The following is a 19,407-nucleotide window of genomic DNA, read 5'->3' as shown; positions in this document are numbered from 1 at the left end:
GGGGCATGTCAATTTCAATGACTGGGCCCAAGCCCTAACAGTCGCTCTCATGGAGAGCGTTAAAGGGAGATCTGAGCCCAGACCCCTAAACAGCGCCAACCTAAGGGTTTCGAAGGAGCCCAGGTGGGCCGCCTCTAAGATTGTTGCTGAATCCTCCCCGTCCGCCCGCAGCCAGCGCCGCGCAAACACCATCTGTCCTGCCAAATAATACTTGCGCCAATCGGGCAGCGCCAGGCCTCCATTACCCCACGGTTCCCGGAGGGCCCGAAGGCCAATCCTGGGAACCCCGGGCGACCAGAGGAATGAACAGACGAGGCTGTCCAATTTCCGGAAAAATGACAGTGGTACCCATAGCGGAGAATTGCGGAGGAAATATAGGACTACAGGTAGAAATTTCATCTTAAGGACACTAATACGACCCACTAAGGAAAGTTCTAGACGTTTCCAAGCTTGTATATTTTGTTGGAGTTTAGGCAATAGAGGAGCCAGATTCAACGAGAAATAATCCTGGGGACGCCTAGTTATCTTGACCCCCAAGTAGGTGAAGTCATCCACCCAGCGAAGAGGCAGGTCCCCAGCCGCAGCCGGTCGAGCACCGTCATCGAGAGGCAAAATGGAGTACTTACTACAGTTAACGCGAAGTCCTGAGCACTTGCCAAAATCGTTCAGGATGGACAGGGCCGCTCTCAAAGAGGGACCCGGATCCTCCAGGAACAACAGCATGTCATCGGCATATAACGCCAGACATTCTTTAATAGAGCCGACTTTAATCGACCCCACGGCCGGGGAGCTGCGCAGTGCGGTCGCGATGGGTTCAAGGGTAAGGGCAAACAGGAATGGGGAAAGGGGACACCCCTGCCTCGTCCCCCTCCCCACCCGGAAATATGGAGAAGTGAGATAGCCCAACCGTATGGCTGTTCTAGGGCTCGCGTAAAGGAGTCGGATCCAGGTCTTAAATTTGGGTCCGAACCCCATACGATCCAGCGTCTTGTGCATAAAGGCCCAGTCGACCGAATCAAAGGCCTTCTCAAAGTCGATTGAGACCACCACCCGCTGCCCCGACACCTCCCCAGGAATTTGAAGATGGGTAAACAATCTCCTAATGTTAGTATCCACAGATTTACCCGGCATAAAGCCCGTTTGATCCGGGTCTATCAACGAGTGAATAACCCCAGCCAAACGAGTGGCCAGGACCTTCGTCAGGATTTTAAGGTCCATATTTAAAAGGGCGATAGGGCGGTACGAGGAGCAGTCCAGGGGGTCCTTACCCAGTTTCTGAAGCAGCACCATATAGGCATCCATCATGGAGGGAGGAAGTTCCTCCACCTCCAAACAGTGCTGCAACAGAGAGCTAAGTCTAGGCGCTAAATGTTCCGAATATTGTTTGTAAAAGTCAGCAGGGAAACCGTCAGGACCCGGGGCCTTATGTGGTGGGAAGGCCGCAATGGCTCTTGCCACCTCTAAAGTCGTTATCGGAGCATCCATGAGGGCGCTATCCTCCGCCGACAAGGATGGCAAGTCAACGCCCTCCAGGAGGGCATCCGCGTGCACAGAGTCACTATCCGGTAGCGGGGCGTACAGGGCCTCAAAATAGTCAGTAAACGTCTCCAAAATGTCACGATGATCCGACCTGAGCACACCCCCAGCGGCCCTGATAAGCGGGATATTAACCGGCGGCTGCTGGTCAGCCACCAGCAGTGCCAGGAACTTGCCATTCTTATCGCCCTGTGCGAATATAGAAGCCCGTAAATTGTTAGCTTCCATATGGGCAAGATCAGAGACGTGAAGAGAGAGAAGGCGTCTCGCCTCCAGCAATGCAGCATAGCTGGAATCAGACGGCAAAGCCGCGTTCTCCCCCGCACGTCTCCGCTCCTCCTCCTGTAACATCCTCACCTCCTCATTGTGATCTTTCCTAGCGGATTTAATGGCCGATATACACTCTCCCCTCGCCACTGACTTAAATGCCTCCCACACCACTCTCTGATCAGCTGAGTCCTCATTTTCTGTCCAATATGACTGGATCGACTTTTCAAGGTGGGAAGTGACCTGATCCTGTTGGAGCCAGCCTGCAGCCAGGCGCCAACCCTGCACTCCAGCCCCCAATTGGAGGTTCACTGTCAAGAGTAGCGGGTTGTGATCAGACACTCCCCCGGCCCTGTATTCCGAGGCAGTCAAAAGGGATTGCATCCTGGCAGTACCAAACGCCAGATCTATGCGAGCAGAGGAACGATGAGCAGTGGACAGGTGAGAGTATTCCCTCGAGAGCGGATGCTTCCATCTCCAAAGTTCAGTCAAGCCCACTGTGGAAGCCCAGGTGAGCAGATCCACCGAGGGCGGTCTATTGGGGTTGGAAGTATCCAAGGTAGCATCCAGGATGGCATTAAAGTCACCCATAAACAACACAGGTAAATGCATATATTCAGCCAACTTATCAGTTAAATCATATAGCAGTTGTATCTGAAAAGGTGGAGGCACATAAACAGCGACCAACAGCATGGTAACGGAGTACATATCCAAAAGTACAGCCACATATCTGCCCCCTGGATCAGAGATCACCCGCTGGATCGAACATGGGATAGATTTACTAATGAGAATGGAGACCCCTCTAGCATAAGTGGAGTATGTGGCATGAAATGCCCTCTGTATCCACGGCCTACGGAGAGCTAAAATCATGTTCCCATCAAGGTGGGTCTCCTGCAGGAGGATGACATGTGGCTTAATGAGCTTTAAATACTGAAAGACACTGGCGCGTTTGAACTTATTGTTCAGGCCCCTCACATTCCATGAGAGAAGTCTTATATTGTCAGCCATGGGAATCGAGAAAAAAATTACACAGAGCCCAGGTAAGGGCTATGGGCAGGATGAAAGAAAAAAGGGACCCATAAATTACCCCCTCAAAATACACATGAGCAAACAAAAACAGGTGCTGGTGCAGAACTCCCCGTGCCATTATACCAGAACAAACCCCCCCAACAAACAAAGAAAAAGGGAAAGCTGAACAAAAACGAGTTTTCCCAAAACGTGAAATAAGAAAAAAAAAAATGAAAAACGTAGTCTGGTATGCGGCTTCAATCCCAAACTGCCCAAAAAAAACTGTGACGCACGTCAGTTCTCCAATGTGAGCAACAGTCCGGTATAGAAGATGTTCTTACAGTTCCGATGGAGTCTCTGATGAGACCGGATCACCCAGTGTGCAAGGAGGGCAACACGACACCCCCCTCCTCCCATAACCAGTCTCCAGATCGCAGGATAGGGGACCCCAAAAATAGACATCCCTACACCATCAACAAGCCGTAGACATCCAGAAGGAATGGTATGACAGGAGGATAAAATCAACAGGGGCAGCGTACAACAGGAAAACAAAAAAGTAAAAAGAAAAAACGGACCACATCCAAAGGGCAGCTAGCCGAGAGCACTGGCAGTCAGGACCCATCACAAGCCATCCAGCCAGTCAGAAGCCTCTTGAGGAGTGTCAAAGAATTTCACCGAGCCCTTGTACTGCACTCTGAGCCTGCTAGGATATTGCATACTATAGATAAGTTCCTTGGCCCTTAGGCGCTTCCTGACATCAGTAAAGGAACGTCTGCGGCGTTGTGTCTCCGCTGAGAAATCGGGGAATAGCATGACACGTGCATTCTCAAAGCGAAGTTCAGGGTGCTTCCGCGCCTCCGAGAGGAGCATGTCTCTGTCCCTGTAATTGAGGAACTTCACCAGGAACGGACGGGGGGGGGGGGGGGGGGGCTCCAGGGGGCCTGGCCCCAGTTGGCACTCTATGAGCCCTTTCCACCACATACGTGGGGGGTAAATTCTCCAGAGAGAGCAGTTGTTTAAAGAACTGCTCCGCAAATGTGGCAGGCTTTTTCCCCTCCAGCCCCTCAGGAAGCCCCACCACCCTTACATTATTCCGGCGCTGTCTATCCTCCGCATCGTCAGCTCGGTGTTGCAAGGACTTCACAATGTCCTGTAGTTCAGCCAGCTGAGTGCCATGGGAGTGTGAGCTGTCTTCCACCTCCGAGATACGATCCTCTGCAGCAGTGAGTCTCCCCCTGAACTTGTCCAGGTCATGGCGGATGAGCGTGCACTCCGATGCCAGGTGATCTATGCGCACCCTCAACGCCGCTTTACAAGCATCTATGGCTTCCAGGATGGGGGTTGTGATCGCCCGCTGGTCCGCAGCTACCTCCGGAGCCTGTCCCTGAGAAGTGCCGGAGAGCATGGGGTCCGTAGGCTTCTGTGACTCCATGCCTGCACCCGTACCGCCGCTCCTCCGTGAAGACATTGGCGCCAAGATGGCGGAGGCGGAGCCTGAGCCCTGGCTCTTGACGGAGCGGGTCTGGCGCTGGTCCTGTGGCGGCTGCCGGGCCGGTTTTGGGGCCGAGGATGGCATCGCTGGAGACCTGAGAGCTTCCCCCACAAGATGGTATAGGAGAGCAGCCCCACCGCACACCGAAAACGGAGGTAAGTTGCAGGATTAACAGAGAGCTCCGGTCCGGCACGTCTACCCTCGCTCACATCCGGCCACGCCCCCTCGAGATGCATTTGTTTAATATGTTCCTAAAGCATTCCCATTTTTCCTCTGTGGTCAATGTTCCTAAGGTTTGGTCCCAGTTTACCCTTCCCATCATTGAGCACACTTTGGGAAAGTTTGCTCTTCTGAAGTTTAGGGTTCTTATGTTCCCCTCTTGCCTTGTTATATTGTTATTTACGCTAAATGTTATCATCCTGGGATCGCTAGAGCTTACTGGCTAGAATCCCTGCCCACCTAAGCCACGGATGGAGAACTTCCCCACTGTGTATGTGTGAATAAACATGCCACCTTACTAAATAGACATGCCCTTTGCTAGAGTAAAGGGGGTCATGATGGGGTTCTTTGGTAATGTGACAAACAAAAGCAAAAGGTTAAAAAAGGTAAAAATTAATTTTTTGGGGAAAAATAAATGTTTTGACTGAAATTTATTGTACTAGATTGGGCTTTTAATACATTGTGTTTACAAATAATCCTATTAATCTATTTCACAAAAGCATTTAGGTCTGATCAAGTGCCCTTTCAGATAAACAGTCAATGAACCTGTTCTACAGTATACCATGAGGTTTGCACCCCCTGTCAAACAGAGCTACTGAGCCATAAATACGTTTATAAAGCTGAGTGAATAGATGGCAGTCCCAGTCTGCAGAAGGTAGGATCTACCAACCACCAAAAAATTTGTTTTGTTTAAAAGAAACCTGATGGATTCTAAAATAAAATCTCTCCCTTGCTGGAAGAGCACACAATGACTTGAGTGCTTCTTTCACTGTCCAACAATCCTTCTCATGTGGTGTAGCCATATATAAGCAAATGACATGCATAATTACTAAGAGCCAGCCTTTTTCTCGCTTTAAATATGCGTACAATATGTAATGAATCATTCAAGTAGGCTGCAGTATTTTGCACATTATTCTTTAACATACCTAACATAGCTGCATAGGTTACTGGCTGTCCTGTAGGCCTTATCTGATTTTTGTTTTCTTGCACATTGGTCAGGAAATAAAATGCTGGTACACTTCCTAAATTAATTAGTATTTATTTTTTCTAAACTAGACTCTGTTAGAGGCAATTTATTTCTTATATTAGTTCCAGAAAGGACATGCTGGCCACATCATACATAGCAGTAAGACAGGGCTCAAAATTTCAAGCTACTAGCTAGGCCTTAAGGGTTACTTGCCACCCGTTGCCCCACCCCTAATTCTGCCTCAAAACACGCCCTCATAATTTATATCATAAAATTACGCTGTAAAATAGTTTTGCATGAATGCAGAAGTTACAAACATAAATAACAATAACAACTTTATCAGTGCCCATCAGTGCAGCCTCATCAGTGCCCATCAGTGAAACCTCACCAGTGCCCATCAGGGCAGCCTGATCAGTGCCCATGAATGCAGCCTCCCTAGTGTCCAGCAATGCAGCCTCACCAGTGCCCTTCAAGTCAGCCTCACCTGTGCCCATCAATGCAGCCTCATCAGTGGCCATCAAGGCCCCATCACCAGTCCTCATGAATGCAGCCTCAGTAGTGCCCATCAAGGCAACTTCACCTGTGTCCATCAATGCAGCCTGATCAGTGCCCATCAATGCAGCCACATCTGTGCCCATCAATGCAGCCTCCCCTGTGCCCATCAATGCAGCCTCACCTGTGCCCATCAATGCAGCCTTGCTTGTGCCAATTAAGCAGCCTCACCAGTGTCCATCAATGCAACCCCACCTGTGCCCATCAATGCAGCCTCACCTGTGGCCATCAATGTCCCCTCTCAAGTGCCCATGAATGCAACCTCACCTGTGCCCATCAATGCAGCCTGATCAGTGCCCATCAATACCGCCTCACCTGTGCCCATTAATGCAGCCTCACCTGTGCCCATTAATGCAGCCTAACATGTGTTTCTCAATGCAGCCTCACCTGTGCCCATCAATGCAACCTCATCTGTGCCCGTCAATGCAGCCTCACCTGTACCTGTCAATGCAGTCTTACCTGTGCCCATTATTTCAGTCTGATCAGTGCAGGGGAAGAGAGAGGAGAGGAGGAGGAAAGCCAGCTGGATAATTACAGAACGGAGATCGCCCCGCTGTAACAGCTTTCATTTGAATTGCCGGGCGCTCGCTGTCACACACAGTCCCGCCTCTTGTATCGGCTCCTATGATAGACATCACATATCCGGTGTTCTGTCTATCAGAGAAGTCAAGCCAGAAGGCGAGACTGTGTGTGACCGCGAGCGCCCAGCAATTCAAATCAATGCTGTTACAGCGGGGCAATCCCCGCTCTGTCATGATCTGGCCAGCTTTCTTCTTCCTCTCCTCTCTCTTCCCCTGGGTGATCGCTGGGAGAACGGCTCCTGAGGTAGCCTCCCACTCACCCTCAATCATTTTCCACTCCCAAAATGCGAGCAGGCGAGTGAAAAATTTGAGGGCTGCAGTAAGGTACACATAAAGGCTTGTACATATAAAGAGCATGAAGGCACATATGACAGGGATTGAGTAACATGTTACATAGTTAGACTGGTTGAAAAAAGACACAAGTCCATCCAGTTTAACAAATAGAAGGGAGACAAAATGTACACAATCCTATATACACAATCCTATACCCACAGTTGATCCAGAGGGAGATGTCCCTCAACACTTAAGACATTTAGTTATTAAATTTGATAACAGGGTGTTTGGAGTAAAATTCCTGATGCTTCTTGAGGGACGTAAATTTCAAGCTGTAGAGGTTCATGAGGGGAAATGGTAGCAAGTGTTAATCAGAGTAGAGACTGTACATAAGGTGCTACGGCTTGGGAGGAGCTAGAGTTAAGGGAGGGAAACGTGTAGATTCTGTAGAACAATGACTTGGGAGAGAAAATAAAATAAGGATCCCAGAGAAGAAAAGAATCAGAAAAAAAAAGCCTTCCCACATTCATCGCCTATATTATTGTCAACTATACAGTGGTGTCCTTGAATGTACCTGAAACATGTTCATTGAGTGTAGAGTTTATTATTTAACAAATATAGTGACCAAACTCCATATTTATGTCACTCATAACAGTATATTTGATTCTACCTTTAAATGGCATCCTTGAATGTACATTAAACATGTACATTAGGTGCAGAGTTTCATATTTTACAAAACGTATATTTATGTTAAATGATTTGACAATTTTATATATTTTTAATATTTTGTTGTTTTTTTTTTTTTCTCAGCTCAATGGATGAGCAGTTCCGCTGGCAAACACAAGGTAAAATTCTTGACATATAACTTTAGAAATAAAATTATAAAGTTGCTACCATATTTTTCTTACAACTGCTTCAAATATAAATCTAATTAGATTAACCACTTTACCACTAGTGATGTCGCGAACATAAAATTTGCGAACCGCCATAGACTTTAATAGGCAGGCGAATTTTAAAACCCACAGGGACTCTTTCTGGCCACAATAGTAATGGAAAAGTTGTTTCAAGGGGACAAACACCTGGACTGTGGCATGCCGGAGAGGGATCACACAAAAAAAAAGTTCTTAAAAATTTTAATTTTTTGATAGAGAGCCAATTATTGGAAAAATTAAAAAAAAATAAAAAAAAATCTGGGGGGTCTAAAAAGTGTACCTGTGAAGTTTCAGCTCTGTAGCATGTCCGGAACCAGAAAAAAATACGAATTAGGGTTAGGGCTAGGGTTAGGGTTAGGGCTAGGGTTAGGGCTAGGGTTAGGGTTAGGGTTAGGGCTAGGGTTAGGGTTAGGGTTATTTTTACGGCTAGGCTTAGAGAGTTAGGGTTAAGGTTAGAGGGTTAGGGTTATGGTTAGAGGGTTAGGGTTAGGTTTAGTGTTAGGGGCTAGGGTTAGGGTTACGGTGAGATACTTAGGGTTAGAGTTAGTAGCCCTACCCCTACCCCTCTAACTCTAACCCTAAGCACTAAAAATAACCCTAACCTTAGCCCTGACCCTGATTCTATTTTTTTTCTGGTTCTGGACATGCTACAGAGATGAAACTTCACAGGTACACTTTTTAGACCCCCCAGACAATAAATCCAAAGAAATTTTTTTTTTGTTAAGTTTTTTTTTTTTTTCCAATAATTGGCTCTCTATCAAAAATGACAATTTTTAAGAACTTTTTTTTGTGTGATATAGTGTCTAGGGGGTCTAAAAAGTGTACCTGTGAAGTTTCAGCTCTGTAGCATGTCCAGAACCAGAAAAAAAGATAATTTTTCAGTAGAGCAGGGATGGTGGGAACCCCTTTTACACCTATATGATCTTTTTTTCCTGGTTCTGGACATGCTGCAGAGCTGAAACTTCACAGGTACACTTTTTAGACCCCCAGACAATAAATCCAAAGAAATTTTTTTTTTGTTAAGTTTTTTTTTTTTTTTTCCAATAATTGGCTCTCTATCAAAAAAGACAATTTTTAAGAAGTTTTTTTTGTGTGATTTAGTGTCTAGGGGGTCTAAAAAGTGTACCTGTGAAGTTTCAGCTCTGTAGCATGTCCAGAACCAGAAAAAAAGACAATTTTTCAGTAGAGCAGGGATGGTGGGAACCCCTTTTACACCTATATGATCTTTTTTTTCTGATTCTGGACATGCTACATATATATATATATATATATATATATATATATATATATTAAAAAAATACTCAAATACCAGCCCTCAAAGGGGCTTTTGGGGACAATATATATATATATATATATATATATATATATATATATATATATATATATATATATATATCACAGAACAAAAAAAATTACACAAATACCAGCCCTCAAAAGGGCTTTTGGGGACAATAGATATATATATATATATATCACAGAACAGAAAAAATTACACAAATACCAGCCCTCAAAAGGGCTTTTGGGGACAATATATATATATATATATATATATATATATATATCCAAAAAAAACTCAAATACCAGCCCTAGGAAGGGCTTTTTGGGGTGCTGTCCTTACAGCAGGAGTGTACCAAGAACACTGGCTAACAAGACCGGGAACTGTCCCCAGCTATAACAGCAGCAGCACCAGCACTTCCCCTGCTCTCAGTAACACAGAAATGATCTAAAATGGATGCTGCCCTTGCTTATTTATAGGAGGTGGGAGGGTGTGGGAGGGAGGTATGCTGATTGGCCTGGAATGTGTCTGCTGACTGTGATGTTAAGGGTCAAAGTTTGCCTCAATGATAATGTATAGGAGGCGGACCGAACATCGCATATGTTCGCCCGCAGCGGCGAACGCGAACGTTCGAAGTTCGCCGGGAACCGTTCGCCGGCGAACCGTTCGGTACATCTCTATTTACCACCGGAGGATTTTGCTGTCTTACGTCTGGGACACTTTTTGCGATTCGGCACTGTGCGACTTTAACTGACAATTGCGTGGTCATACGTCGTCAGACCTTGTAGGTCTGACGACGTAGACCTACGTCGCCAGATACGCGCCGCCGAGAAAGGGGAGTGTCTGGCGACGTAGGTCTACGTCGTCAGACCTACAAGAGCCACTTTGCCGCAGTAGAGCTCTAGTGAGCAGCGGTAAAGTGGTTAAAAATGAAGTTAGTACACATAGGAGTTGAGGAGAGTGCAAAATCTGGTGCAGCTCTGCATAGTATCCAATCAGCTTCCAGTCTTTTTCATCAAGACTTAATTGAACCAGCTGAAGTTAGAAGCTGCTTGGCTACCATGCACAGCTGCACCATATTTTTACTCACCAGTTTTAGCAAATCAACGCCAAAATGTCATTTGTTACTTGCAATTCAATAGTAAGCCACATTTGCATTTAAGGTTACATTTTTTCAAAGTAGCTTCTCTCATATGGAATATTCTGAATATCAATGGGATAGGGTTTTCTTTTGGGTGACTATCATGTAATTCTTAAGCTGGGTATATACAGTTCAGTTCTTTCATTTACCCACAAACATAGGCTAAGAGGATGCAGGAATCCTCCCCACTGTGCTATTATATTTTTAAAAGGGGGGACTGCCCGCTGTCAGAATATACTGGTTAGCGCTGCAGCTAATTCGCTGAAACCCCCTGATAAGAGAGGGTTTTCCAACAGGACCATTCGACAGAAGCTGATCTAAAGATTGACTTATGTTGAACTGAGAGGGCTACACACAGATTAGGAGCGGACGATTTTTTAATCTGTGTGCACCCAGCTTTAGGGCCATAATGTATTCTAAAGATAATCATTGTTTCCTGCAGCATTCCCACTCATTCCAGTAAAATATTTTTTCTTAAATACACACAGATAAATACTGTATTTTCTGGCGTATAAGACTACTTTTGAACCTCAAAAAAATCCCCCAAAAATGGGAGGTCGTCTTGTACGCCGAGTATAATATCTCCAAGGTAACCTAAGTATAAGATCATGTAATAGGGTGGTCGTCTTATACGCCCAGTCGTCTTATATGCCGGAAAATACGGTAGGTTTTATTTTGCATATTTTAAAAAACAAGTTGTTTTTTGAGTAAAACACAAAGAGTACAAGTGTACAAGTGTACTCCCCTCCGCAAGCAGTACTCTTCCTCACATTACCCTTTCAGCAAGAATTCCCACTCCTTCCCCTCAAAAAAAAAAAAAAAAAAGCACTATCTGCATGCTTTTCCCCACAGCACAAATCCTCAATCTGACAGAACAATCACCCCACCCCCCCTCCCCCAAACAGATCTTCTTTCCCCTTTCTTAGCACATGCCCTATTCCACTATCCCCAAATCCCCAGTTCCAGCACAATTCCCCCTTCCTCCTCATCCCAGGACTTATCCCTCAACCCTTCAATTACACTTACAAACACAAATCCTCTTCCACTCCCAGCACAAATCTTCCTTCTCCCCGAAATCACCCCTTTCAGAATAAATCCTCTTCCATCCCCAAATCCTCTCCCCCAGCACACCCCCCCCATTCCAATACAAACCCTTCCCCACCTGATTCTCCTATAAATCCTCTCCAAATTTATTCTCTCAGCTAAAATCCCCCCCCTTCAAGCACAGATTCCCCAACCTCCCCCCTGAAAACCCCATTTCAGTTTAAGTCCTCCTCCTCCCAGTGTGAATCCTTTTCCCACAAACCCTGTCCCTGAAACCCCCCCCCCCAGCAAAACTCCTCACCCCAGCACAAATATCCCATCCCCAAATACCTCCCCTACAGCACATCCCCCGCCCAAATCCCCCTACCAGCACAAATTCTCTCCCCAGAAGCCCCCCCCCCCTTCCAGCACAACCTCCCCACATTATGGACAGATACTCTCCCCCCATCTTCTCCAGCACAAATCCTCTTTCTCCCACATCCCCCACACCAGCATGCCCCCCCCCCCAAACACTCCAAACATCCAAATCCTCTCCCCCCTTCTAGTACAAATCAATACTTCTCAACTGTCTGTTTAAGAGGTTTGAACAAAATCTCAGTGTCCAACAAATCTGGAATGAGTCCTGAAGCCCAGTGCCAGAACTAGTACCAGCACTTGACTCCACTAACCTGCCTGGCAGGAGGGCACTAGTGTGGGCAACCTGGGCAATTCCCCTGCATCTCTTTTAGGGTGCCAAGGGGTCCCAAAGGCCACAATCATCCCCACTGGGGAAGCCAGGATTATTTGAGGAGTAAGAGAATATGTGCTAAGGGGCACTTTGAAAGAAGAGAGGACTTTTGCTAGAAGGAGGGGGTGGGGGTTCGGATATGTGCTGGGGGGGCACTTTGGGAGGGCAGAGGGCTTGTGCTGAAGAGGGACGGGGGGTCAAATTTCAAATCCAACCCCCACTTCTAGCACAAGTCCTCTCCCATCCAAAAGTGCCCCAGCACATATCCCCCCCTCCTCCAAGTGTACATGTTTTTTTAACTTTGACTTGAAAAGGTCATAGCCAAGGAGGAGTAGGCAGCTTTAGTCTGCTCTGCTGTGAATTAGTGTGATAGGCATCCGGGAGGAAGAGAAACCAGCTGCCATAAAGAGATTCAACTGCCGACTGTGGCACCAGGTAACATGCAAGAGATGTGAAGATGTGGGGCAAGTTACTGGAGCCAAGTGCCAGGACTGATTCCGGCACAGAGCTCTGCTGCCCAAGATTCAGCCTTAATTTTCTGTGACTTAACCACTTAAACCCCGCAAGATTTTACCCCCTTCCTGACCAGGCCCTATTTTGCGATTCGGCACTAAGTGAATTTAACGGACAATTGCGCGGTCGTGCGAAGCTGTACCCAAATTAAATTGACGTCCTTTTTTTCCCACAAACAGAGCTTTCTTTTCGTGGTATTTGATCACCTGTGCGATTTTTACTTTTTGCGCTATAAACAAAAAAGAGCGTAAATTTTGAAAAAATAACAATATTTTTCACATTTTTTTATATGAAATTCCCCCCAAAAAATGTAAAAATCTAATTTTTTTAACATTTTTGTCCAATTTGTTTTCTGCTACATATGTTTGGTAAAAAAAAATCGCAATAAGCGTAATTTGATTGGTTTGCGCAAAAGTTATTCAGTTTACTAACTAAGGGAAAGATTTCTATCATTTTTGGTGTTTTTTTTTTTAACGAGTAATGGAGGCGATCTGCGATTTTTTTTGCGGGACTGCGACATTTTGGCGGACAGATCGGACCCTTGACTGACATTTTTGACACTTTTGGGGTTACCAGTGACATTACTACAGTAATCAGTGCAATACATATGCACTGTTACTGTAAAAATGACACTGGCAGGGAAGGGGTTAACTTTATTTGTGATCAAGGGGTTAAGTGTGTCCCTAGGGGCGTGCTTCTAACTGTAAAGGGGTGTGGCTAGTGGTGTAACAACAGAGACATGCGATCCTGCATAGCAGGACCGCATGATCTCTGTTCTTACACGGGAGAATGACAGGTGGCTTTGTTTACATTAGCCGCCTGCCTTTCTCCCTCTCCGCAGGGAGATCGCGAGTAACCGGCGGACATCGGGTCCGCCGGTCACTCGCGCGGACTGCTTAGGGGACAAGCGGGGGCGGGAGCGCGCCTCCAGCGGCGCGCGCTCGCCCCCTAGAGCCTCACAGGCGAGCGACGTAGTACTACGTCACTTTGCCTGTGAGGGGCTGACCGCCGCCGTAAATAGTCGTGCGGCGGTCGGCAAGCGGTTAAATCATAATGCGGGATTGTCCCGGGAAATCTGTGAGTCACTGTAAGAGATCTGTCCATAAACCCTTTCGCTGCCTCCCCTTTTTCACCTCAGATTTTCATACCATTTTCACTACTTTTCACTTTTTTGCCATTTTTTTTTGCCAATTCCAAATAAAATTCCTACATATTCCTCCTGTATTGAATTGTATTGTAACTGTACTGTTTGCCCTAAACCACTATGTTATATAAATCCTGTATAATTATATTAATAATAATACATAAAAACCGAATGCAATGATTTTCAAACTTCATAAACCCAATATTTACTCACAATGCAAAATATAAAACATATCAAATAAAGCTAATGTACCATTTTAAGAAAAAGATTAGGGTCATTTTGAAATAGATGGCTGCAACACATCTCAAAATAGTTGGGACAGGGCAACAAAAAGCTGGCAAAGTAAGTGGTACTAACAAGGAAGAGCTGGAAGAACACTTTGCAACCTATTACGTGAATTGGCCTAAAAAAGAGCATCTGAGAGAGTCAGTATCTCAAATATAAAGATACGCCCCTAATGGCTATATAATAAGCTGCAGAGACCGGAGAATGGCATAATCACCGGAGACGTCGTCGGAGGAGGACCGGAGGAAGAAGAAGAGCCGACAGCAAAAGAGCAGAAGACCGGAGAGGAGAAGAAAAGAAGAGAGGACAGCAAAAGAGCAGAAGACCCCGGAGAGGAGAACACAAAAAGAGCGGACAGCAAAAGAGCAGAAGAGCGGACAGCAAAAGAGCAGAAGATCCCGGAGAACACAAGAAGAGCCGGATGAAGATTTTTAATAAACTTTCCAAAACGTCTCCTGTCGTTATTTCCATACACTGCCTTTTATGTGGTGAATGAGTAGGGGTACAGTGTACCCCATACCCATTCACATAGGGAGGGGGTCCGGGATCTGGGGGGCCCCCTTGTTAAAGGGGGCTTTCAGATTCCAATGAGCCCCCTGCCTGCAGACCCCCACAACCACCGGCCAGGGTGGTGGGGATGAGGCCCTTGTCCTCATCAACATGGGGGAAAGGTGCTTTGAGGTGGGGGGTGCAGAGCTCCCCCTGCCCCAAAGCACCAACACCCCCCCATGTTGAGGGCATGTGGCCTGGTGTGGTCCAGGGGGGGTGGGGCCGCTCGCTCGTCCCCTCCCCTTTCCTGGCCTGCCGGGCTGCATGCTCAGATAAGGGTCTGGTATGGATTTTGGGGGGGACCCCACGCCAATTTTTCGGCGTGGGGCTACCCTCAAATTCCATACCGGACCCGAAGGGCCTGGTTTGGAACCTGGGGGGGACCTAAACGCAGTTTTTTTCCCATTTTTGGCGTGGAGTTCCCCCTCAAGATTCTCACAGTGCAGGTCGCGCCGCAAGTCGGATCCGACTTGCGGTGCGACTTCCATTCAAATCAATAGGCTCCCATAGGGAACCATTGATTTTGAATGGAGGCAGAAAAACGCTGCTAAAAGCAACGTGGCCAAACGTGCAATAACGCAAATGGAAAAAGCTACTGAAAGCACGTTTAACAGCTGCTTTTTCCCGGCATCAGAAATAGCTTTGCAGGACGTTTTTTCTAACGTCCCGTGTACATGGAGCCTTAGAGTCCTATATCAGTTAAAAATTGGACAATATTTCTCTCCCAAAACTCCAGCAACTAACTGGTCTTATCAGTTTCCAGACTTTTACAGAGTGTTGTTAAAAGAAGAGGGGATCCTACGCCGTGGTAAACCAACATGGCCCTTTTCCAACGTGTTGCTGCAACCATTTTCAAAATTAACTTTTTTTTTTCTTAAAATTATACATTTTCTCAGTTTAAACATTTGATATGCTTTATAATTTTGCATGCTCTTAAACAGGGTTTCATAACCGGGTTGCCGCGGCGCGTTGGGGTGCGATGAGTCCTTAGGGATGCCACGCCAACAGCCTGATCTGAGCGATCCTCTGGTAGCTCCTATGCTACAGGAGGGAGTTCACATGGTTAACTTCTGTGTACAGAGTAGGCAGAGAGCCGTGCCCGCAGCTTCCTCGCTCTGTTCCTCTCTGTGCTCTTGCCCGCAAAAGAAAAAGATGAGCTGGCCGCCCAACCGCGTCCTGCCAGTACAGAGAGGAGCAGAGAGTGGGGGAGGTGCAGGCACAGCTCTCTGCCTCCTCTGTAAACAGGAGTTACCGTGTCCTCTCCCTCATGTTAATAATTAACAGAGGATTGGTCAGATCTCAGGAAGGAGAGGAGCTGGGGGGATAGAAAGCACAACCCACACCTTCTCCTGGCTCTCTCCCCTCTTAGCTACTGTCATTACTGTAAGGAAGAGTGGGGATTTGGGGGGTGATTGTGCTATGTGAGGAATTTGGGAACAGGTGGGGGGGGGGGGGTTGTGCTGGGAGCAGGGATTTGAGTGGTTTGTGCTGGGAGGGGGAGTTGGGTGTTGGGGGTTGTATTAGGAGGGTGGGTTTGTGCTGGGAGGGGAATTTTGGTGGGGGTGGGGGGTTGTGCCAGGAGGGGGGTTTGTGCTAGGAGGGGGATTTGGGTGGGGGGGGGTTGTATTGGGGGGGGGGTTGTGTCGGGATGGGGAATTGGATGGGGGGGGTTGTGCTAGGAGGGGTGGTTTGTGCAGGGAGACGGGGGCTAGTGCTGGGAGGATGATTTGGGTCAGGGGTGTTGCTAGGATTGGGAATTTGGTGGGGTTGTGCTATGAGGGAGGATTTGGGGGTTTGTGCTAAGAGAGGGGTTAGTGCTGGGAGGATAATTTGGGTGGGAGGTTGGTGGGGTTGTGCTAGGAGGGGGGGAGTTTTGCTGGGATGGGGAATTGGGTGGGGGTGGGGGGGTTATGCTAGGAGGGGTAGTTTGTGCTGGGATACGGGGGATAGTGCTGGGAGGATGATTTGGGTCAGGGGTGTTGCTAGGATTGGGAATTTGGTGGGGTTGTGCTAGGAGGGAGGATTTGGGGGTTTGTGCTAAGAGAGGGGGTTTGTGCTGGGAGGATGATTTGGGTGGAGGGTTGTGCTACAAGGGGGAATATGGTGGGGTTGTGTTAGGAGGGGGGGATTTGGTGGAGTTGTTCTAGAAGGGGAACACGCAAAAAAGTGCGTGAGCTCAGATGCACCTCCTGTTGCGAACGAGCCCCTAGATTGGTGTGCCCAGGGATTGTTTGTGATTCTAAAGGGTGCCTTGGCTGAAAAAAGGTTGAAAAACACTGCACTAAAATCATAATTAACACACACAAACACAACATAAATTCTCAAATTCCTACTATACGTAAAAAATAAACTGTATTGAATTGATAAGTAACAGATATATTGTATTGTACATTTTGCAAAAATCAAAGGCATATAAAGCTGTGAAACTTGCGCAAAAAATGTTGAGGATGGCTTTACATTTTTGCCTTTCAGTAACACAAAATCTGCAGTGTGGTGATTTGCAGTGCCATTCATTTTGATGACACCCCAATGCATCTTGCTAGCGTTGTAGAAACATCAGTGTGCTGTGCTGCACTGTGTTAAAAAAAAAATATATTTATGTCTGATTTATTGTGTGTTGTGATATGCTGGCACTTTATTTGAAATAAATAGGCTACCTTAATACAGTGGACATTAATATACAAAATTCTGCATGTTAAGGATACACTATTTTTTGCCCATTCTGGAGGGTTGCGTGGTCCTCTATACTCAGAAGCACTGTGTATGTTGCACCAGCTAAACTAGAGGCAGGGGTAAAAGAGGATCATCAGAAAGATGAGTAATAGTGAGCTTTTTTACAGACACTGTTACTTTTCCCCGAATGGGCAATACAATAACACATAGTAATTCACTAGCCATACAGTATCTGAAGAAGGTCTTACTGCTCACTCTACGGTATTTAGAATTGTGCATTGCTGTTAAATTGTGTACACCGTAGTGCCATCAATTTGGAAAGGCACCCCGAAGCACCAATATAGAAATGGGCAGTGTACCTTTACTGTAGCACTCTACAACACACATGGCATGTGCTGTGGTGCTTTGCCATCTAAGTTTTGCCTTGAAAGGACATTTAAAATGAATGTGCAGTTTTGTTTTGTTTTTCAATTCAATAAATTTAATTTCAAAGGATTACATAGCATACAGGCAATCAGTAGGACATGGTTCTGTCATTGCTTCATATAAAATTATGTGAAATAATCTGGTATGTTAAAGTATTAAAGCGACTGCAGAGGAAGACAATATAGACAAATTGTCTACATGAGGCTAACTAGCTACTGATACAGTGAATCAGATTTGTTGTATGCTTTAACATGTAGGAAGAGCTGGAGCATGACAGACAAGACAAAGAGGGGGTGGGGGTGGGGGGGGGGTGAGTGCATCTGAGTCTAAGGAGGTCAAGTTAACCGCAAACCCTTCTGCCATTCTCTTCTTCACACCACCCCTTACCCCATAGGGCTGTCTCTCCTGGATCAGCTCTGGGTTCAATGTAGCCAATAAAGCAAACGGTGCTGGGCCCTTAGAAAAGCTGTGGACCATTTTTTTAAAATTTGGGCATTGTATTGGATAGTTTTGCTGTCAGTTTCTCATTAAAAATGGTTAAGTGAGGCCTATTTTTCACCTCAGTCAATTTTAATGCAAAATATGTTAATAAATGACGCAACGTGTGTTAATGCATATGTGGTAACACCTGGCTACATTTTAGTCTAAAGGTCTAAATTGTGTGGGATATGTAATGTATGTGCACTAGGTGTTTAATATACATATGTGCATCATAATTATGCGCATGTGTAAGTTATGTGTGTGTGGCTATAATATGTGTATATATTTTAACATTTTTTTTTTTTTTGATTAAGTGCTGTCACTGTCCTCCTGGTGTGACAATTGCCCTGGCAACAGTGGAAACAGTAGGAATACCAGGTCTCCTTAGAGGAAACATTAGAAGTCTAAATAGACTGATGAGCTGGAGAGAGATGAAATATAGTCTTCAGTCCTCTAATCACCTGCCACCCAGCATAACACTTGTTCATTACTGAGCACTTTGGAATTCACAGAAGGTGATCAGTGATTATAGGAATCATGTTGCATTATCTCACCAATCCCAATTCTGAAAAAGAAAACTGTTAGAGGCAATGTAGAAAAGGAAAATGGATAGGCCAAGGGGACTTTTAAAGGGATACTGTCATCGAGACAAATAGCAGAGAATCCACATATATGTAAAAATACACGAATTTTATTGATACAACACCAAAAATAAAGAAGAAGAACATTAAAAGTAACTATTATCGTGTTGACAAAACACTAATAATATTACAGCATACAGAGCAATTGGGTAGTACATACAATATACAGGCTTTGGGAGAGCCAAATATCCACGGAGGGTGGGTGTAGAACACGCTGTCCACTGCAGACCTTTGCCAGAGATGGTAAGACTGGTGGGTCTGGTGTGATGGACCTGGGTGTCTAAACCCAAACCCAGCCCGACATGTTTCGCGGGTGACCGCTTCCTCAGGGGCAAATAACGTGGGTATGTATATCAACAATGCTACTGTATAGCCGGTTCTAAAAGCAACTGGAGACCTAGGGGATCACGACTGGAACTAGTACCCCCCCGGCGGACATGGGAGCAGTCCACACCAAATAGGGGTCCAAATCACAACGTTTAAGGTAACTGTATTCAAATACAGTGTACTTGTATATGTCCCCTGTAGTGTCTCATGACAGGGCTAAGGGGTGGCTGCTGGAGTAGCCAGGACTGGTGAACGGAAGATTGGGTCGATATCAGGACCAACAAACCTAACGCTCCTCGCAGTCCGGTATCCCGTAGCCGAGTCCCTACGGGATACCGGACTGCGAGGAGCGTT

General features: G+C 46.2%; 1 protein-coding gene across 4 annotated transcripts in view; it reads left to right on the top strand.

The window, feature by feature from the left end:
- CTNND2 (catenin delta 2) overlaps positions 1–19,407 on the top strand; it is a 921,118-nt gene that overhangs the window by 143,550 nt on the left and 758,161 nt on the right. For all 4 annotated transcript variants that reach the window (XM_082258174.1, XM_082258173.1, XM_082258172.1 and 1 more), the window contains exon 4: positions 7,706–7,740. In XM_082258174.1, coding sequence (XP_082114300.1) covers positions 7,706–7,740 — 35 coding nt within the window. The remainder of the gene's footprint in view (positions 1–7,705; positions 7,741–19,407) is intronic.

Source organism: Pelophylax lessonae, assembly GCF_965119305.1.
Source record: "Pelophylax lessonae genome assembly, chromosome: 5".
Taxonomy (NCBI): domain Eukaryota; kingdom Metazoa; phylum Chordata; class Amphibia; order Anura; family Ranidae; genus Pelophylax; species Pelophylax lessonae.
The sequence above is the reverse complement of the archived record's forward strand: the minus strand, read 5'-3'. Positions and strand labels throughout refer to the sequence as shown.